The sequence below is a fragment of the Pipistrellus kuhlii genome, unplaced genomic scaffold, assembly GCF_014108245.1.
Source record: "Pipistrellus kuhlii isolate mPipKuh1 unplaced genomic scaffold, mPipKuh1.p scaffold_m20_p_5, whole genome shotgun sequence".
NCBI lineage: Eukaryota > Metazoa > Chordata > Mammalia > Chiroptera > Vespertilionidae > Pipistrellus > Pipistrellus kuhlii.
In genome coordinates this window covers 14,154,721-14,177,489 of record NW_023425551.1, presented here as the reverse complement: position 1 = coordinate 14,177,489, position 22,769 = coordinate 14,154,721, and the positions used below count along the sequence as shown (strand labels likewise).

Sequence of the window (22,769 nt, the reverse complement as noted above, 5' to 3'; positions counted from 1 at the left end):
TTAAATGATATAACTTTTCACTTTGATTTTGCTTCCATGTAGTTTTTAATTGTAATGAGAAAGTAATTAGCATATACTGCTTCTATTATCAAGCTTTTTTAAAGGGGGAGGGCTTCAATTTCATATTCTATTTGTGGAAGAGGAGAAACAAGGAAAGGCACTGAGATAGAGTAGAAATCATGAGATAGGATAAATTTAAAAAGTGCAACCAAAGAGATTGAGGAAAGGAAAAAACAAGAATAGGTGGTTTGAAATAAAGAAGGGGGATAATAAACATAAATGTAAAGATAATTCTGGGAAGGGAATAGTCAAAACTCTTTCTCTTAAAACTGTTTTAGAGGTTCTACCTCCCCCAAACTCCACCTTATCAGATCCTACCTTACCATTCGCATCATAACTTATCTATGTCGTTCCTATTAAAACAGAGAAAAAAATCCAGTTTGAAGACCAATGGGTGTCCAACTTTCCAGGACTGCTCAGATAAAAAAACAAAAACAAAAACAAACCACAACAACAAAAAAAGTTGCGTGGAAAGGCTATGGATAACCTCTCGAAGTCACGGGCTGACATCAAAGCCACTGTTGACAGAACACAACAGCTTCTCTAAGTTGATGCCTCCTAGACTTCTCTAGGTCCACACTTTTGAGAAACCCCACCCTTCTTGCGAAGGATGTTAAAGTTGTATGCATCCAGACTCTAACTTTAAAAGCAATTGTTGGATAAAAGAAAAATAATTCACAAGGGAAGATAGACTTGAACGGCTAGTTTCTTTATGGAAAGATTACCAGAGTGTTGAGGTTTTTCAGGTTTCAGCATTTGCCAAGCACAATTATAAGAGCATTGCATGCTCACCCCTTTCCCTAGATGTCCCTAAGGTGCTCGGTCCTTCCAAAGAAGCTAAGGATGCTTGGGGGTCAAGCCCTCACTTCACCTAGCAACTAGCAGGGCTCCAGCAGCAGCAGTGCTTGCCTAGCACTTGCCCACACCATGGCCTTGGTCTAGGAGGTTGCCTGCATCTACTGGGCCCTTATCCTGCATGAAGATGCAGTGACCATGACAGAGGATAAGACAGCAGCTGGGGTAAGTATTGGCCCTTTCTAGCCAGGCCTTTTTGCAAAGGCTCTGGCCAGTGTCAGTATTGGGAACCTCATCTACAATACAGAGGCGAGGCTGGTGCTCTTGCCCCAGCAGCTGGTGTGGCCCCTGCAGGAGGTCCTGCCCCCTTCACCGCTGCTGCGCCAGCTGAGAAGAAAGCAGAAGCAAAGAAAGAGGAATCTGATGATGACAAGGGCTTTGTTCTTTTGACTAAACCTCTTTTAACACAGTCAATAAAAAGTGTAACTCAAAAAATAAAATTAAAGAGCATTGCATACTCCAATTCAAATGGAGTCATATAACCAGTGAGTATTCACATATCAGAAACTCAGTGATTCAAATACCAATTGCTCAATTGCTAAAATCGGTACCTATACCTAGTGTTCGCTCCGATTACAGCACTTATTCTAGAGTGCCTACAGACTCACTGAGAACATGAATCGACAGAATTGGAGTCTTTCAAAAATTTGCCAAGGACTTTGACATGTTTGGCCACCATTTTCATATCCCCATTTAGCCAAATAGGCTCTTTGGTTACCTGGCTATTTTGCTCACCAGCTAGGACCATGAACCCATTACTGCCATTTTCCATGACAAGAAAAACTATCATTACCAAGGGTGATTGATGGTGACAAAGTAGCAGCAAATAATAATAGCACAATCATTAGATAATAAATAACAATAGCCAAAAAAAAGGACTTAATTAAGCATTAGATACACATGCAATCAAGTATTTCAATTTCGATGAAAATTATATTTAATAATGGTGAGATATTGCATTATACATCTTATTTTAGAAATAAAGAGTAAGCAAGATGTCTCTCACCATACATATTTGATGGACTATGGCCAAATGATTGAATTTACTTTACTTTCCCACAAGGAACAATTATGGTTTTCACTGCAAATATCCAAATAAAGATGAAGGTTTTCTATTGTGGCCTCAGAGGTCTATTTTTTACACTACAAATAACTGGCAGGCTATCCACTTGCATACACATCATTCCAAATTGCGATGCAATTCTTGTCAGACAATGTGTTTCACACTGTTTAAGAGATGCTCTGAGTGGAGTTCTGTAAGATACTGCCAAGCTTACCTGCAGAGAAGCACACTTCAGTAGTTCTCACAGAGTGCGAAGGTGTTTATCATTATTCAAATATAGAAGAAAATGTTCCGATGTCTTTGACATTATCACTGGCTTGTGGTAAACTCCTGTTAAGCAGTTCAGTGGGCTGTATTTATCCTACACAATTAGAAGAGATCTCTCATGCCATTCCACACAATACTGAGGAAACTAGAAATGCTCTGGGTGGAATTCCTTCCTTAGCTCTTAACCCTGCACTTCCACAACGCAACCACAGACTAATCTAAAAAACAGATTAGCCATCCAAAGGGGGGAAATATGTGAGTGTGTAGGTAGGTATGTTTGCATAAAGAATTGTGTGTGTGTGTGTGTGTGTGTGTGTGTGTGTGTGTGTGTGTGGTTTTTTTGAAAGGAAAGCAAATGTTTTTTCCATCATCTTTTCTGTCTTATTCATTCATCTAGGCAGAATGTTTATAAAGTCTTTTGATAAAGGTAAATATAGGTTGCCCTGGATGGATGGCTCCCTTGGTTGGAGGACCATCCCATACACTAAAAGGTTGAGGGTTCAATTCCCAGTCAAGGCACATTCCTAGATTGCAGGATCCATCTCCCATTGTGGTGTATTAAGGAGGCAATCAATCCATGTTTCCCCTCCCCTGTTATCCCCTCCCCTTCCTTCTCTTATTTCACATTTTGTTTCCTATTTTCAACATTCCCTTCTGTAATAAACATGTATTCTCTAAAGAGCAAAATTAAATGTACCTAAATGCTATTTAAGCAGCGTTTGTCTCCCTAGGTACACCAGAAAGCCACAGAGCACAAGCCTTGGTTTAAAGTATCAAATTAACATAACATCCTAAAACATGTGGCTTTGGGGAGTCGTGACAGCTAAACAACAAAGGAAACCTTGAGCCATATCAAGCTATTTTTAAAATAGAAATAAAATCCCTTCCCATGTTTCCGTCACTATTAGGGCTAGAAACTATCTTGGTTAACAGCCTTGAGAAAAGAAAGGCTGAGGAAGTTAGCTTTCCTCTTGTACTGTTTTTCTCTGCCACTTGCCCACAATCCCTTTCTGATTTTCCTAATGTTGGTCTAATTTTGCCATATATTTGTACCCACAGCAGAAGAGAACAGCTGCATTTAATGATACTCACACTCACTATCAGAAGATCTCTTAAGACAGCTATGATATTAAAAGCATATATAGTGTACATAACAGATAAATTTTCTTTTTTCTTGCACATAAACCTCAATTAAAAACTCATTTAATTTGGATTGACTATGTGCGGAAGCAATTCCATTACCTAAAAATATGTGTATGCCTGGCATATTTTAACTATATTTTATTGCTAATAAGCACATCTAATCTGCTCTGAGAGCTTAACTCTGATTGCTTTATTACTGTAGTTATAAAATATCCTGTAGACAATGCCTGCAAATCAGATTCCAGATGTAGAAGCATAGTAGTTTTAGTTACTATGTTGCAACAAGCCACAAGTACAGAATTTTAAAAGAAATTTTAAAATTTTGCATTAAATACATCTAGTTAATAATAAGTAAAACAAAATTATTAGTGTTGCCAAACAACTAAAGTACAGATATGACTTAAGTTCATGTAGATGTTTCTCCAATATGAAAAGTTATAACAAGAAGCCTGTACAGAGTAAAACTCTCTTTCCACATACAGACTGCCTACATTGATTTCATTTTATATATGCATTACTTTATTCTACATTTATTCAATTCTTGCTCAGACAAAAAAAAAAATGTCATGTTTTTTTTTGTAAATACAGTATAGAAAACCCTTTCTTACTCATAGTATGTATTCAACACATTCTTGTCTGATGAATAAATTGAGTCTTTTCTTTTCCCATTATTATTATGGTTGCTTTATTAAGCCATGATGTTAGTACTACAACAGAACAATTCTCTAAAAAATGACTAAAACTCTGCTCTAAAAGTTGAACAGTCTATTTCTTCTGTTTTGTATGTATATGTAAAATTTTAATAGAAAATTGGCCAGAAAGCTTCTTAGCCTATCAATGATTCTCTCTCATCATTGATATTTCTGTCTCTCTCTCTCCTTCTCTCTTCCTCTCTGAAATCATTAAAAAATATATTTTAAAAATCATCCCATATAAAACAAGCTTTTATTATTAATTTTTTACTTCTCTAAAAGAGAGACACAGAAAAAAGAAGGATTAGAGAGAGAAAATGACCAATTATGTCATTACTGTTTATCCCAAAAGTTAGCTTGTCAAAAAATTATGTTGCTAGAAGAAATCACTAGATTAAGATCATATGATACCTTTGTTTTGGGCAAATAAAATGAAAAAACCACTTTGGAAAACAATTTCCCCCATTTATTATACTATTACATGGAGAGTATTTTCCATACAATCCACGAATTCTACACCTGGGTAAATATGAGAAATGAAAACATTCCATAGAAAGACTTGTACATGACTTTTATATGGCAATATGGCAAATTTATTCATAATAGCTAAAAACTGGGTACTGTCTGAATGTCATCAACAGGTGTTAAATTAAAAACTGAGATACAGTCATAGGTTGGAAACTCCTGACAATTAAAAGGAGCAAAACATAGATAAACACAAAAACAAGGATGGTTTCTAAAAACATTAGGCTGAGCATAAAAGGGCAGAAATTCAAAAGTACATAGTTGGTGACTCGTATAAAGGAAATTCTAGAACAGATGAAACTAATCAGATCAGGGGTGGGGCATGAAAAGAGACTGCAAAGAACAAGGGGGGTGGGGGACTCTCGGGTAAAGTGGAAATGTTTGGGGTTTTTTTACTTGATTGTGGTGGAACTTACAGGGGTACATATGTTTGTTAAATGTCATCTAGATGTATACTTATATGTTAACTTTATTGTATGGAAGTTATAATTCAAAAAATTGTTTAAAAAAAGAAATGTTGCCTATATGGCATGCTGTAAATATCTTACAGTCCAGGAGGAGCTTCACTTCCTCAGCTATAGAATGGCAGCCATGATAGTATCAGTCCTCAGAGGTCTCAGGAAAAGTAGAAACAAAATGAATAAATGTCTCACATAGACTTGGTACCCCTTTTGCAAAAGAACACAAAATCAGTTAAAGCTAAATAATTGCTAAATAAAAATAAGAGGTTTAAATTCAATGTACATACTCTATGTTTTCCAAAGGAATCTTATTACACACATCTACATAAACGTGGGTAACCTAGAGAATGATAGAAATACATATTGAAGAACCATGGCAGTTTAGTTGTAAGACATCAGTTCAGCCAGGGCTCGAAATAATGGTTACCATAAAGGTTGATTTTGAAAATAAGAGTTGTTCTACAGGAAACTATGACCCAGAATATAGTGCATAGTCTAGAACAGTGATTTTCAAGCTTCTTTTGCCTCATGGCACAAACAAATAGATTGCTAAAATTTTGTGACACAACAAAAAATTATATGCTATATTTTGCCAATCTGACAATAACAGGGTTGAATTTTGATTCGTTCACACCAGACTGCTATTGTGTTGGCTGTTTTGTTTTGTTTTTGTTTTTTTGTTTTGTTTTTTGTTTTTTTTCCTGTAAAATCTAAGGGAAAAGAGGTCAGTGCCCCTGATTAAATTAAATAGTTAGATATTGCACGCTTTGTAAATTCTTTGCCACACCAGTGAGTCACAGCATGCAGGTTGAAAATTCCTGGCCTAGAGAGATTTTGGAAGTTATCTAGTTTCTAGAACTTTATATCATTACTCAGAAGACAACTTGTCAACCAATTTCTATCTAAACAATAAAACAATTTATTGTTTCATTTAGCTGATGAATTCCTTCATTAATTAAAATTTGCATATAAGCAAAAAAAAAACAAAACACATCTTTGGAAAGAGACATTATTCTGTTAACTCCCACACACACACACAAGAAAACTAATCTTACACAGCTGTCTTTTTCTTCAACTAAATTAACAATGCTCATTGTATTCTGCTTTCCAGATGCTGAACAACATGTTTCATGTTAATATGCCTGGGTTCTGACCTGGCAATAATGCTAAGGAACTTAGCAGGAAATCTAGCCTCCAGATACTCTTATCTTGGGGTAGAGAAACAAACAAAAAATTAGGTCCACAAAACTTTATTGTTGAATTAAAAATGCTTATTAAAACTGCTGCAAAGGGCATTTCTTTCTTTTTTCTTTTTTTGACTTTATTTTTTTTTAAATATATTTTATTGATTTTGTACAGAGAGGAAGGGAGAAAGATAGAGAGTTAGAAACATCGATGAGGGAGAGTCATCGATCAGCTGCCTCTTGCACACCCCCTACTGGGGATATGCCCGCAACCAAGGTACATGCACTTGACCGGAACTGAACCCGGGACCCTTCAGTCCCCAAGCCGACGCTCTATCCATTGAGCCGAACCGGTTTCGGCTTGACTTTATTTTTATTGTTGGCACTATTACAGATGTCCCCAAGCCCCCATCCCTCTGGCCACCACCACACAGTTGTCTGTGTATATGGGCTTTATGCATACATATTCTTTTGTTAATCTCTTCACCTTCTTTCATTCAGTCCCCAACATGCTTTCCCTCTAACAGTTGTCAGTCTATTCCATGTAGCCAGGCTTCTTTTTCTATTCTGTTTGTCAGTTTATTTTGTACATTAGATTCCCCATGTAAGTGACATCATACGGTATATGTCTTTCTCTGACTGGCTTGTTTCACTTAGCATAATAATCACTAGGTCCATCCAGGCTGTCCCAAAAGGTAAGAGCACCTTCTTTTTTATGGCCATGTAGTATTCCACTATATAAATGTACCAATCTATTTTATCCAGTCATCTACTGATGGGCACTTGGGCTGTCTCCCAAGATTTTGGCTATTGTAAATAATGCTGCTATGAACATATGGGTGGATACATTCTTTCTAATTGGTGTTTCAGTATTCTTAGGATATATTTCCAGAAGTGGGATTGCTAAGTCAAAAAGGCAGTTTCATTTTAAATATTTTGAGGAAACTCCACCCTGTTTTTCACAGTGGCTGCACCAATCTGCATTCCCACCAACAATGCATCAGGGATCCCTTTTCTCCACATCCTTGCCAGCACTTGTTAACTTATTGACAGTAGACTTTCTGGAAGGTATGAGGTGATATCTCATTGTGATTTTAATTTATATCGATGATGAATGACATTGAGCGCTTTTTCATATGCCATAGGCTATCTATCTATCTGCATGTCCTCTCTGAAGAAGTGTCTATTCAGGTCCTTTGCCCATGTTTGAATTGGATTGTTTTACTTCCTGGTATTGAGTTGTTTAAGTTCTTTATATATTTTAGAAATTAACCCCTTATCAGATGTATCATTGCCAAATATGTTCTCCTTGATAGTGGGTTCCCCTTTCATTTTGTTGATGGTTTCTTTTGTTGTGCCGAAGTTTTTCAGTTTGATGTAGTCCCATTAATTTCACTATTATAAAGAGAAAGGTGTCCTAAGCACTATTTAAAGTAATTTTCTACAAGAGCTTCACAATAAAAACAGAATAAAAGACAGTTGTAAGAGAAAGCTACAATTACCACTTAAGATCCACATAGGCTTTATAAAGAGTTAGAGAAAACTCACAAAAACATATTTATAATCCATAAGTTTTCTCTCATTTTTATCCAATAACTATTGGACAAAATGCATTGAGACATATTTTCAAATGATATCAGAGAGGGGGAAAAGCCACCATGAAATCAAGCAATGGAGTTTAACAAAACTCTTCTGCACAACTATGTAAATCAATAGTACTTTCTCTAGAATAGAATTAAAGGCACACATAATGCATTATAATGCAGAGTATGCCAAGACACTAAGATCTGTAAATGTCAACAGTACTGTAAACCACTTTGAATGGAGTTGGATAAAATGAAATTCCATTTATAGTGAAGTATAATGGAAGTTTGAAATTACATCAATGGAATGGAATGCGCAAAATATAATTCCAGTAATGGTGAATGTCTTATTAGAAAGAAATCTTGGTGAAATGAGAATTTCATTGTAAGTCTCCCAGATTCTTTAAACGGAGTATTCAAAATAACACTAGATTTTAACAGCAATACTTGAATTACTGTATTATAATAAATTAAATTTTTAGTCCCTAATAGATAAAAGCATATAAAATCTAAAAGATTGAAAATAGATGTGCTAGCCGAAACCAGTTTGGCTCAATAGATAGAGCGTCGGCCTGTGGACCGAAGGGTCCCAGGTTCGATTCTGGTCAAGGGCATGTACCGTGGTTGCGGGCACATCCCCAGTACGGGGTGTGCAAGAGACAGCTAATCGATGATTCTCTCTCATCGATGTTTCTGACTCTCTATCCCTCTCTCCTCCTCTCTGTAAAAAAAGCAATAAAATACATTTAAAAAGAAAAAAAAGGAAAAAAAGAAAATAGCTGTGCTATTAATATAAAACACACATGCAAATTCTAAGTTGTGTCTAGTCTTAATTATGAGTAGAATAGAAAATTAATTATACACTTCAATTAAGTGGAGAAAGAAGCAAGAATTAACTGAAACATACTAAAAAATAAATGGATGTTTCCCTCTGGAAAACATGAGAAATCATCATTTATTATTATTATTATTATTTTTTTTTTTTACTAAATAAAAAACCATGTTACATAACCTACAGTTCTAATTTCAACTATAACCCTACCATCCCTACATATTGTTATAATACTGTGATTTTCATATTAGCTTTCCTTTTCTAAATAAAAATTGCTACTTTCCATATTTGCGATAATTTATGTAAAACTAGAATACATGTCTGGGTTTAGACAACCCAGGATTCTATTTTATCACTTCCTATTTTTATCAGGCTAAGCCACTCAGGGGATACCCATTACTCCAAAAGCAGGAGTATCCTGTAGTGCTTCATGAAAAATAAATAAATAAATAAATAAATAAATAAACAAACTTTGCATAGAGGAATGGAAATGGTGGTAAAGGCAATAAAACTTCCTAGAATGCCAGATGTTACACAAATGTAAAACATATGATAGCAGCATGGTGAAAAAAAAGAGGCTGTAATTTAGACTATCAGATAGGACTTGATTTTCTCTCTCCATGGAAATCAAGATAACTGTTATATAATAATTTAAATTTACACATTTAGTTTATAGACTCTGCTCTATTTGAAAGTTGTATTAGTTAATAATGTGGGAATCCTTTCCACATTATAAGCCTGAATTGTATGGAGCAGGAGGAAGAAAACTGGTGGGGAGTCTTGAATATTAGCTTCTACCCTGTTTCCCTGAAAATAAGACAGCGTCTTATATTAATTTTTGCTCCCAAAGATGCGCTAGGTCTTATTTTCAGGGAATGTCTTATTTTTCCATGAAGAAGAATACGGTACACATTTATTGTTAAATGAAAATAAAGGAAATTTATTACCTGTATATGGGACGGTAGTACGGTAGTTGTCAACACAAACCAGACAAACTGTGAATCCTACAGTATCAAGAATTTACTCATTTATTCAATGACAATCATGTCATCATCTTCTGGAACATTATCATAACAATCCAATTCCTGAATTTCCTGGTGAATTTCTTGTGTCTCCATTTCTTTCAGAATCAGTGGACCAAATCTCTCATGTTTAGCCTAGAGGGGCCTTATTTTTGGGGGATGCCTTATATTTCACTCAGAAGGAAACCTGTAAGTAGATCTTATTTTCGGAGGATGTCTTATTTTCGGGGAAATACAGTATGATATATTTATTTCTATGACAGCTGGTGGTCTCCTGGAAACATCACTTATACTGAAACATTCAGTGGGAACATCATGTTTTAGCATTCCAAGATCTTATACCTTTTCTTCATGTCCTGGCTAATTCTATCTTTGGCTTTCTTTTTTTGGTAGGTGAGTAGAGATTTTAACTGCCTGAGTTGGATAGCATCATGCTCTTAACTTTGTCCATACTTTTCAACACTTAAAAGTATATGCATTTTCCTAAAAGTTAGCTCTCCTCCTTCTGTCATTCTATCATTCACTATTTAGTGTGCACACTCTATATGCCAGGAGAAAGAGAGAGAGAGAGAGAGAGAGAGAGAGAGAGAGAGAGAGAGAGAGAGAGAGAGAGAGAGAGAGAGAGAGGCACTGCAATCTTCTTCACCTAAAATTACTTTTTAAATAATAGAATTTAGTCAGGCCAAAATTGCATTACCTTACTCCAAAGGTTACTGAAAGACTTACAGTTATCTTTAAAGAAGTTATAAAAATTGAAACAGAGCACAGATTAAGTTCTGATTGTAAAAATAGGTAACCTTTTGCTGAAACCAGTTTGGCTCAGTGGATAGAGGGTCAGCCTGTGGACTGAAAGGTCCTGGGTTCGATTCCAGTCAAGGGCATGTACCTGGGTTGCGGGCACATGCTCAGTGGGGGGGGGGGGGGTAGGAGGCAGCTGATCGATGATTATCTCTCATCAATGTTTCTAACTCTCTAACCCTCTCCTTTCCTCTCTGTAAAAAATCAATAAAATATATATTTTTTTAAAATAGGTAACCTTTCAAAGTTTATTTCATAAAAGAAGTAATCAGATTAATACATCATTGTGTCATTTTCAACACAGTATTTAAAATGAACAGTATTTAAACTTTAGCTTTGATAATGAAATGAACTATTCATATGGAATTATGAATAGTTTATTTTTTTAATATGCACATTTTTTTAAATTTCTCAAAGAAACCTATGGCATTTTCCTAAGAACAATGAGGAAATATAAAAGGATATGTAGCAGTGCCCTGAGTTGTTTTCAGGTATTGGTGATCTTTTATTTGTGGAATATAATTGAGATACCAAAAGTAAAGTTTAAAGAAAGAAAGAAAGAAAAGAAAGGTTTTACAAAGATGCAACTGAGCTTTCCAATGATAAGACAGTTGAGGTAGAATATTCTGGAATGCAATTACTGAAATATGGTCTATGAATGAGAGGTTTGGGCCAGGAGATAAATCTAAAATAACCCTACATTTGATCTATTGGTATAGTCCAATGGATTAGAGTCTGCTTGAAAAAAAATAAATATTAAGTAGTGTTTTATTCATTCATTAACTCTGCTCAACACTCTCCAATACCACCCATCTCCCTCATACTGAAAGGCAAAATCTTTTCAATGACCCAGCTCTTCCCGTTCTCCTTTATTTCTCTGACCTTCTCACTATGTGTCAGCCTTAGACCTGTATCAGCCTGTTCTCCATGTGAGAGTACTTATCTTCCACCTGCTATCTGTGTGAATCACTCCCCCATCACCTTCAAGTGTTTGCTCAAATGTGACCTTCTCAATGAGGTCAACTTTTATCACGCTATTGAAAATAGCAGCCAACCTCCCTCCACTCTTAGAACTCCTGACTCTTCATTCCTGCTATTCTTGATTATCCAGGAATCTCATGGTCTATATTCCATATAAGTACATTATATGGAATATAGGTATTCGTTACATTACTGATTCATTATAGATCCATCGTATTTTTTGTCTCCTTAACTAGAATGTAAACTCCACAAGAGCAGGGACTTCTTTGTTCTGTTTTACTCATTGAACACAATCATTCATTAACCACATTTCAATACACATAGGCCCAACCCCATCAATTTCCTGCATGAATTCTGACCTTTGAACTGAGTCTTACTAAGTGGTTCAGCCCAGAATTAGCATCCTTTCTGTCTGCCTAGTATATACTGAGCCTGGAATTAGTCTTGAGAACCAATTGAGTTCTGCCTTTCTCTAACCTCTCCATTATCTTCTCATTCACTACAACTGGGCTTCTACCTAAGTTCCTGCTTAACTTCCCAGTTTAAAGTTGTGATTGGAAAACAAATCCTAAATCTCAATCTTGTTTTACAAGCTAAATAATTTGGCCATTGACAACACTTTCTTTCTCATTTTTTTTTTTCAGTCTCCAGTTGCTAAATAAGGACCTATTGCAAACCAGACAGATGACCTGGGGTTGCCATTCTTTAGAATAATAATAATTATTATTATTATTATTACCCTGCTTGGAAATTCTTCCAGCCATGCTGTGCCCACATAGTACAATCCCACTGGAGAGTTATGTTGACTAGAAATAACCTTACAGTCCATACATCCTTTGGACCTTGTAATTTAGACAGCTAGTCATCCCATTGATCATGCCATGTATGTATAGGCTGGGTTAAAGTTAATTTTCTCTATTCTGGTGCCCACTGGGTCCCAATTCTTCCTCTTCCATTGTGGTCTAAATTGTGGCCCCATAACTGTAAAGCAGATTATGAAAGGAGATGTGAGATATTATATAAAGTTCAAGTGAATTTTTTCTTATGGTTCATTGCCAAATCTATTTGAATTGAAATAAAGCACAATGATTTAGTCTTTGAGGTCCAAGTAGAAATGTCTAGCACATTAGTCATTGTCAATGAATAATCAGTATTTAATAAATGTATGAATAAAAAACTGACAATTATCTGCTTTATATAAATAGAGACTGAGGAAATACTATAAAGTAAAATCTAGCAAAAAGTAAACTTTTTTGAGTCATACCTTTGCAATATAATTGAAAGTTATAAGAATTACAAATCCTTATTACTTCAGAAATTCTCCCTATTTAACTAAATCCCTCCTATAAAATATAGACTCATGCCCTCTTATACCACAACCAGAGCCCATTGCACAAAGCCTCGTGCAACAGGCCTTCCTTCCCCTGGCTGCTGGCACAGGTTTTCCTTTGGCACCCAGGACCCAAGCCTTCACTCTGGCCGCTGCCTTGTCTTTGCTCTGGTTGGAGCCTTCAGTCTTCTCCACTCCAGCCTGAGCACCAGCTCCCTCCAACCCCAATCCTCCCCTATCATAGCAGGCATCCCACCCTGCTGGCAGCTCAGCACCTGCAAATGCAAATTAACCCACCATCTTTATTGGGTTAATTTGCATACTCACTCCTGATTGGCTGGTGGGCATTGTGGAGGCATGGTCAATTTTCACATTTTTCTTTTATTAGTGTGGATACCTAGGAATAACTCTTGGGATACCTATTTGAGTTTTTATATAATTACATATAAAGGAGGTAAACATTATAGTTATTAGTGTAGGTGACAATTATTCCATATTTTAGGAGCTTCAGCAACTGAAGTGAATTATAGAATAATTGGTAGAACATGTACATAATCCCTAACAACTTTTGAGTTCATTACTTTGCATGAAATCCTAGCAGAGAAAAGTTCTAGAAATGAGATATAGCAGCAATTTGTATACAATGATGTGTAAGAATAAATATTATATATAAAATATGTCATTTAAAAAGTTCTACTACACCTATAACATTTTAATCAATGTTGAAATTTTTATTCTCAGCCATACATTTATATGTTATGAAGAATTTTTACTAAACTATTAGATCAGTGTGTAGTGAACAAACCAACAAGTTACACATGAAGCAAAAGAAGACACCCCCAAAAATTCATTTCAGGTTTACAGCCATAGTAAATCCCTGAAATGTTCTCAGGTAATTTATAAAGTGTTTTCACATTTTATAGCACAGGATGTTTTAGAACTGCAATTGATGGCAAAGTGGAAATTCCACATTACATTTTAAACATGTGTGCCAAAATTATGTGAAGATTGTCTCAAATATGTCTTTATTTTAAATCCCAAAAGGCATCTAAAAACACACTTATATACATTTAATATTTTCTTGACATTTTTAAGAATTCAAAAGTTTAAATGCAAGTTAGAACTCCAAAAAATAATAGAATGCTATCCTAGAATATTGGACTTGGAAAAAGATTAGAGACTTGATGAGTTCTAACTTCTCTGTGGAGGCATTTCAGACCAAATCACCCCTGTATCTCTACTCACTGTATGGACACTTCCATAAGCCAGGTGCTCCAATTCAACGCAGCTCAGGATGGGGAGAGGGAGCATGTTTTCTCCCATTTTATTGAATCTAGACATTCCTCATAGCCAAATACTTCTACTTAAGTTCAGGCTTTAGGAAAGGCATTTAGCCTCTTTTCCATACAACAATCATCACAAAACCCTGAGAATATCTGTTATGATTTCCTAAGTCTTTCTCTAAACTTACAGACTCTTCTTGGAATAGCCCTCCTCTAACAATATTTTCAGATCGCTAACTAAGTGTACTCCACCTCCTCTGAATTTACATCCATTTGTCAATGAAGCACTTGTGTTTTAACAACCAGACCCTTCTGCTTCTATGAGTTTTAATAAAAGTAAGTCAGTTCAGATTTCCCCAAGTCACACTATCTATTCATTTTTAACTTACTGCAATTCAGATTTGTCTTTGCTATTCCTGTTTTTGTGTCATTCCTATCTTTATATATAAAACCCTAATATGCAAATAGGCCAAACAGTGGACTAATCAGACAATGGAACAACTGGTTGCTATGACATGCGCTGACCACCAGGGGGCATGTGTGGAACATGGCAGGCGTTGGCTGTGGAGGGATGCTGAAGCAGGTGAGCGGGGGTGCCAGACCAAGGCAAGGCCCTGGTCACTGTCCTTGGGGCAAGCCTCTGGTAGTTACTAAAAAATTTTTGCTCCTGCTCACTGTGATCCCGCTTGGTGCTTGTACCCACTGCCAGCACCAAAGCCTTCACTTGCACCCACTGCTGGTGTCTGACATTAGCCCAATCAGCCCTGAGGGGCTCTCCACCTCCCCCTGCTCCTGAGTGGTGACCAAGGTAGCAACCTCTGCTGGTGGTGTAGGCCCCAATCACTCTGTGCCATCAGCACATGGGAGCGGTAGTGGCCGGAGCAGGGCTGCCAGTGGGGGCATGGAGGATGGGCTGAGAACTGCCTCTGTGCCCACCACAGCCTCATAGCCCACAGTTCCTTTTAAGGTGCATGAATTTGTGCACTGAGCCCCTAATATATTTATATAAAATAAAATAAAAAACGAATTTCCAGAATAGGGTATATGAAATTATTTAACATCTAGATACAAATAATAAAAGCAACTTCAGTATGTCCAGTTCATGGTCTATGCTACAGAGTCCTTTGAAGTTCCTGAATCTGTTTTTACCAGCTTAGCTACCCAAATCAATTTTGGACCACATGCAGTTCTGATAATCTTGGATTTTATGCTTTCTATCAAGCCATTACCGAATCAAACGAACATAAAGAAAACTCTCTCACACTTCTAAAGACATCTTCCCAGATTAACCTTGATCCACTCTGCAATATCCCTTGGTAGCTACTTGTAATCAGTTGTGATTTACCTACCATCACATTCCATTTCCACATACTATTCACAAGCATGTCAGGGAATGATTATATGTATGGCCTTATTGAATTCCAAAACCATTTTAACTAACATTCTCCTATTTTGTCAATCTTAAAACTAGTTAAAGGGTTTTTTTTGAATATCCTTCTTTCTGAATCAGCATTATTCAGACTTCAATTCTGCATACTATAGAAACTACACAAGATTTAAAAAACAAATAAAATATCTGGTTAAGGTTCTAACTCAATGCAACATTTAAAAATTATTACTTTATGTTAACATTCTTAATAAATTGGCACTGTACTAAAAGAGGAAACAGGAACTCATTCTAAATAATTAGCACTTGGCCAGAAAGGTCAGATAACCAAGAAAATACTTGTGTTGAACTCAGCCAATGACTTTTACTGGGAGCTTGATTTAGCCTATAACATTGGAAAGAACACAGGCCTCAAAAAATAAATGGAAAGAAATCTTGGTACCATAAACAGAGAATGTTAGCATAGCATACACAAAACTAAATTATTTCCGTTGTTAAAAATTAGGCTATTGTCAATTGCATCAACTTAAGTCACAGCTCCTCCAAGACTCAGGTTTGTTCAGTAGGAATAACTACAGCTGAAGGTTAAATAAGCTCATGTATGTAAGGCATTTTTACATCATGAAGCATTATACAAATTTATGATAGTATGAAACAAATTTTACATATTTTAATATTAGTAGATTTTAAGCATTTATCCTTGAATGAATCCTGTAAATACTATATATGAGCTATGAAATACACAATATATTCTAGAATGAAGAATATAACAGTCCCTTAGTACTCTCAGTGCTATAGTTATTTTGCATAGAATCTCTTAGGTATATAGTGTCCAAGTTTTCTAGGGATGGGGAAGGGGGAGAGGAGAGGTGAGAGGGGGTCAGAGGGTGGTGGAAAATAAGAGAGAAAGGGGAGAGGGACAATCCTCATGAACCCACTTGGTCCCTGTTCTGCATGCTTTGAGCTTCTGCCCCTTTGTAGGAAACAGAAGGAATGGTACTTCTGGCCTCTCTTCACGCCCAGATGCCTAACAGTCTTAAGTATTGTGTGTTATTAAAATATATCATATAACTGAGCAGATAATACTGAAAAGTCACATGTTTATAAATCGTTGTCAGAGATATTCTCAAAAGCATTGTCTTATGCATTCTATTAATTAAGCCACACTGACCTCATTTTACCTCTCAGAGAAGGAAATGCAAAAATAGAAGAAGAAAAAAAATCATATAGTGAACTTAGGTCATTTTTATTCTCGGCATTTTAATCAAGGAGTTATTATTGTAGCAAGAGGCATAGGGTATTTTTTATTCCTTTTTAAATAAAGTAGCACTGCTAGAAATACCATTATATTATCAGAGGAAAAACTATCAGAACTATTAGACATATCTTTATGTCTTACAGTTAACTTACAGTTAACTCAAAGAGGAAACAGGACATTACAAACATTTGGTAGGTTCAGCCTCATCAACATTTTCAAAAGCTGCTAACCTCCAGCTTTTGTGCATCTGGATAAATACTTTGATATCTGAGACCAAACCTTAATTTTTTCTTAATTATTTTACTTTGATACATAGTTTCCAACTTACAGAAATGTTTGCTGAAAGAATGTACTGTAAATTGTCTTTTAAAATACTGCATTCTGAGCTTCTTTTAAAATTCATGATCATAAAGTAACTCTTCAAAGCCTCCCCAGAGTTTCAGAAATGATATGCATATAAACATTAAGGCTCTCTGAAGAGAATAGCTTGAGTTGCATTAAAATACAACTGTTTTCCAAAGTCCCCTGAAGCATAAGTCTGGCCATTGTGGTCTTAATTAAAACAGGGCGACACAGGAGTCTCCCCTGCATTTTAAGCAAAAGGAAATCCCACTACATAATAAATTACCTGAGATAGGGTGTGGGTAAAGAAAATATGAGGCTGGAGGGGCCATTGCCAAGAAAGAAAAAAAATCCATACACTTCACTACTTTACAAGCCCTGCTCAAATAGATACAAAGTCCCTTTAAATATACTATATATTTAAAGGGACTTTGTATATATTTATATCAGCTGCCTTCCACCAAGTTCCAGGATGAGCCACTCACTGCTTGAGAAACGTTTCTCTGCAGGGAAGGAGTCTGATTTGAAGAAACTTTTGTCAATTGGTGAAAAGTTTGCCTCTTGGGGAGATTTTGGGATTCAATTTGCAGGATGTCCAGTGCTGGCAAGGTCTCTCCGAAAGGAAGGAACAATGAAAAGCACGTCCTTTTTCTGGCAGGGGAGGCAGGCAAACCCCTCTCCCCAACTCCGGGCGGGCGCGCAGAGTGAACTTGCTCCAAACTTGGCCCCTCTCGCCCCAAAGCGCGCTCCCCGTGGCAGAGGGAGAAAGCGGTCCCAGGCCAGCAACTTTCTGGGACCCGTGAGGAGCCTTTGGCCCGGCCCCACAAAGGATGGAACCCCCAGCCCGTGCCTCGACTGTACCTTTTTGCTGGTGCGCCTGTGGCAGCCGCTGCCGCCGCTGCGCCTGGCCGCCCCCGAGGCCCCCGCTGAGCAGCAGGGCCAGCAGGACCCCGGCGGCTCCTGGCATCGCGGTGGCCCCGAGCGGATCCACTTCTGGGAGCCGGAGGAGTCCCTGCTGCTCGGTCCCCTGCCCGGCGTGTGAGCCCAGGGCGCTGCAGCTGCTGGGGAGGAGGAGACAGCCCCACTGGCCGGGCCCAGCCCCGCGCGGAGAGGGGGGAGGACACTCCCCCCCCTCCCCCCGCACTCCCCCCCCCCCCCCCCGCGCGCCCTCGCCCCGCAGAGGGGCCGGCGCAGGCACTTAAAGGGTCCCCGGTGCAAAGGTCTTTCCTATGCTGTGGTCTGGCCCACTGAGAAGGGAATCCTTCCTTTCCGGCTCTGCTGGCTGAACTTCTAGGGTAAAGAAAGGCATTGATGTGGAAGAACTTCGTGATCTGTGCAATCTCTGCGCATGCAAGGCGTGCTTTGTGCAAAGTCTGCACAGCTGGGAACTTGACCGAGGCCTGGTGGATGTGGCTCCTGGGAAACGCCTGGCAGGCGCTCTGTGTCCAGGTGACAAAGAGCAGATGGCCTCTTACCTGAGGGCCCCAGGTAGTCCCTGGTTCCCTGCAAATCAGGCCAGGGGACTACTGCTTCGCAGAATGCTGGCCGAGCAGCAAAGGGGGGACAAAACAGAGTCCCTGGCTCCACTGCAGTTCTCATGGCCAACGTACAGGTTAAGATTAAGGCGTTCAGCTCAATCTCCAGTTATTTAAAGAAAATAAAGGGATCTTTGCACGTGTTTCCTTTCAGACTAAAAAATTTATCTCTTCCAAGCCCGATTTCTTCCCTTTAGTCAATGTAATTTTTGCAAATATGTTTTGTCACTCCAGGAGCAGCTGACACTCCTTCCTAGATGTGTGGTCATTTGTTTGTTGTGCCTGTGATTCACAGAGGGTTTGAAAATGTGCCTTACTGGGTTTTTATGAGACTTGCAGGCAGGCTGTCTTTTCATTTTATTCTGTGATTGACAGGACCACTGGCATTAGTGTGCTGTGAGGGCAGAGTGCTAGTTGTGTCACAATGGGTAGGACAATTCCACACCACAAATTGTCCTGTAGAGACTTCTGAATGGGTCCTTGAGCATTCATTTATTAAAAACAACAACAACAACAAACAAACAAACACTAAAACATGCATTATATTTCATCAAGCATAATTTAAGTCTATTTTGCACGTAAAGATTTTTGCATGGATTTTACTTTCTAGGATGCACCTACTATATACATTGAGGAAATAATACACTAGTACTTGTTTTTTAACATTACCTAGTTTTGTTTATCATTTCAGAAAATCACATCACTAATAACAACTCTGTCCATGGCATTGTCTCCAGGACACAATTAATACCCCATCTGTCACATTAACGGTGACTCTGGGAATAGGTTTGGGCTTCTATTTCATTTCACCTACTAAGGTCATGTTGCACAAGTATTTACATATTGAAATACAAATTGTTTTGTATAGGTGATTTATTTCCTTTTTTATTTATACTGAATACATCATATTGATTTTTTAAAATATTATATTGAAGTTCGGTAATTATCTAAAATGCCGCCTTTATTTTATTGAAAGGAAATTCATTATGAGATTGATTGAGAACCACTGGCAAGATGCTGCTGAAGTGATTAAATATACCGCAATAGTATTTATGTTCCTTACTTCTGTTAATGCTAGTACTAGGAAAATTTATAATCATTTTCCTCCTTTATTGTGGAAATTGCCAAACAAAATCTGGCCCAGGACTCAAGACTAAGACTATAATCTCTACTGTCAACTCTACTTATCAGGTTCAACACAGGGGAAAATCACAAAATTATTTAACCAAAAGTAAGATACAGAATAAGTATTATCAAAGCTATATTTATTTTTCAGATAAACCTAATGGAGGCACAATAGACACAAAACAAATGCACCCATTTGATGAGTTTAAAAAATGTAAACTTCCATTTGATAACTATCCCCAATTAATAGATAATCTATCACTAGCCCGTTTGGCTCAGTGGATAGAGCCTTGGCTTCAGAATGAAAGGTCCCAGGTTCAATTCTGGTCAAGGTTACATGCCGGGTTGCAGGCTCAATCCCCAGTAGGGGACGTGCAGGATGCGGCTTGATTCTCTTTTATCATTGATGTTTCTATTTCTATCTCCCTCTCCCTTTCTGAAATCAATAAAAAAAAAAATCATAATAATCTATTTCTATCATTCTTCCAAAGTTTCTTTGTAGTAATTCCCTCAAACTCCGCTCCTTAAAACAGGCAACTACTGTTCTGATTTCTGTCACTATAGATTTTAGATATTCATACATTTCATATAAGTGGAATAATAAAATAATCATTTTTGTGCCTGGTTTCTTTCACTCCAGCTCAATGCTTTGAAGGTATAGCCAAGTTGTTGCTTTATATCAGTAGCTTAATCCTTTTCACTGCTGAATAGTGTGGATATATCACAATTTGTTTATACATTTACCTAGTGAAGTACATTTGTATTGTTCCAGTTTTGAGCTATTAAGAATAAAGCTACTATGAGTATTTGAATACAGTGTGTGTGGACATATATGTATAGCCCTTAGTTCCTAAGAATGATATGGGGTTATTTGGTGGACATATAATTATCAGGAACTGTTTTTCAATGTGGCTATCATTTTAAATTCCCTCAGTAATATGAGAATTCCAGATGCTTCACATTTTTACCAACACTGAACATGATTTAATTTTAGCAACTCGCATAATGGTATCTCACTGGTATTGTAATTTGCATTTGTCCAAAGATGCTGAAAATGTTTTCATAGGCTTATTGGGCATGTCTATTACTTGGTTTGTGAACTAACTATGTGCTCAGATATTTTGCTCATTTTTCTATTTGTTTTATTTGTTGTAAGTTGGAATTTAAATATACCTATTATAAAGAATATTATACAGTGCATATTCTCAGTTTGGGGTTTCAGTCCTCAGTTCCTCAACAGCTGTTGGAGGAGGTCATGGAGAGGACCTCATGGCAGGTTGACCTGTGAGCCAGACCCCTCCCCACGCTCTCTCTAGTCCTTCCTGGACTAGAAGCTACTTCCGGGACACAGCCTTGAGAGAACAGTGTGTTGTTGAAATCATCTGCACAGTATTTGTGACAGAGCCCAGTGAAGGCATTGATATAAACTTAAGATTCTCTGTATGGGCAGGTACAGAGATTTACTTGTCCTGTGGCCACACATGACAAGCCTGTTAGATAAGTGTCCTTGCTTATTAAATCTGCCATCTACCAAAACAGAGTTGTCTGATTTTTTCTCTAGTCTCTCCTCCATGTACAGGGCTATGATCAGTTCTTATTCTGTTCATTTTTTAAATTTCTCTCTGTGCTTTAGTCTATTTAGTTTTCATTGATATATGTATGTTTATTAGTTCATTTGGGCTGCTACAACAAATTACCATAAACTAGATGGCTAATCCTATTTAATAAGAGTAATATGAATATTGACCATCACTCCAACACACAAGATGGCTGCCCCCATGTGGTCAAAAATGGCTGCCCCCATGTGGACACAAGATGTCCACCACAAGATGGCCAGGAGGGGAGGGCATTTGGGAGTGACCAGGCCTGCAAGGGAAGGCAGTTTGGGGGTAATCAAACCTGCAGGGGAGGGCAGTTAGGGATGATCAGGCTGGCAGAGGAGGGAAGTTGGGGGCAACCAGGCTTGCAGGGAAGGGCAGTTGGGAGGGACCCAGGCCTGCAGGAGAGAGCAATTGGGGGTGACCAGGCCTGCAGGGGAGGGCAGTTAGGAGTGACCAGGCTGGCAGGGGAGCAGTTAAGCATCAATCAGGCTGGCAGGGGAGTGGTTAGGGGGTGATCAGGCTGGTAGGCAGAAGTGGTTAGGGCAATCAGGAAGCCAGGCAGGTAAGCCTGGATTGTGAGAGGGATATGAGAGGATCCCAGAGGGTGCAGGCTGGGCTGAGGGACACCCCCCCCCCCACCCCCGTGCACAAATTTCATGTACCAGGCTTCTAGTCCTATTTAATAAAAGCCTAATATGCTAAGTATCTGGTTGTCCAATCATCAGTTCAACCAATCAAATAATATGCTAATGATATGCTAAGGCCACTCAACTGCTTGCTGTGGCATGCACTGACCACCAGGGCGCACACTCCAATTGGTAGGTTAGCTTGCTGCTGGGATCAGGCTGATCAGGATGGGCTGGACATGCCCTGGAGCCCTCTCACAGTCCCTCCCTGGCTAGCCAACCTCCTGTGTCCTTTCCCAGCTCCAATGGAGTTCTTCAGCCTGGGCTGTGCCCTCTGGCAATCCAGGACCCCTCAGGGAATGTTGGAGAGTCAGTTTCCACTTGATCCCGCAAGCCAAGCCAAGGGACCCCACTGATGCACGAATTCATGTACAGGTAAACAATGAAAACTTACTTATCACAGTTCTGGAGGCTAAATTCAGGTACTGGCAGATTCAATGGCCACTGGGAATTCACTTCCTCAAGCACAGATTGCCTTTCTCTCACTGTGCCCTTGCACGATGGAAAGGCACGAGCCCTCCAAGGTCACTTTTGTATGGGCACTGATCCCATTCATGAGGGCTTTGCCCGAAGCACCTCCCAAAGGTCCCACCTCTAAGTACCATTGCCTTAGGGTACCTGGAGGTGGACCTTTAACATATGAATTTGGGGGGTGGGGTGAGCAGCATAAACATTTAGTGTGTACCACTATGCGTATATATCTTTCCTTCTGTACTGTCTAATCTGACTTCAAGCCCATTCAGTAAATTTTTTATA

At 38.2% G+C, this 22,769-nt stretch overlaps 1 protein-coding gene across 6 annotated transcripts in view; it reads right to left on the bottom strand.

The window, feature by feature from the left end:
- The window catches only part of LAMA2 (laminin subunit alpha 2), a 453,474-nt gene extending 435,317 nt beyond the window's left edge, over positions 1–18,157 (bottom strand). For all 6 annotated transcript variants that reach the window (XM_036413664.2, XM_036413665.2, XM_045573302.1 and 3 more), the window contains exon 1: positions 17,928–18,157. In XM_036413664.2, coding sequence (XP_036269557.1) covers positions 17,928–18,033 — 106 coding nt within the window. In that variant the 5' untranslated portion in view covers positions 18,034–18,157. The remainder of the gene's footprint in view (positions 1–17,927) is intronic.
- Between the last annotated feature and the right edge of the window lie 4,612 nt (positions 18,158–22,769).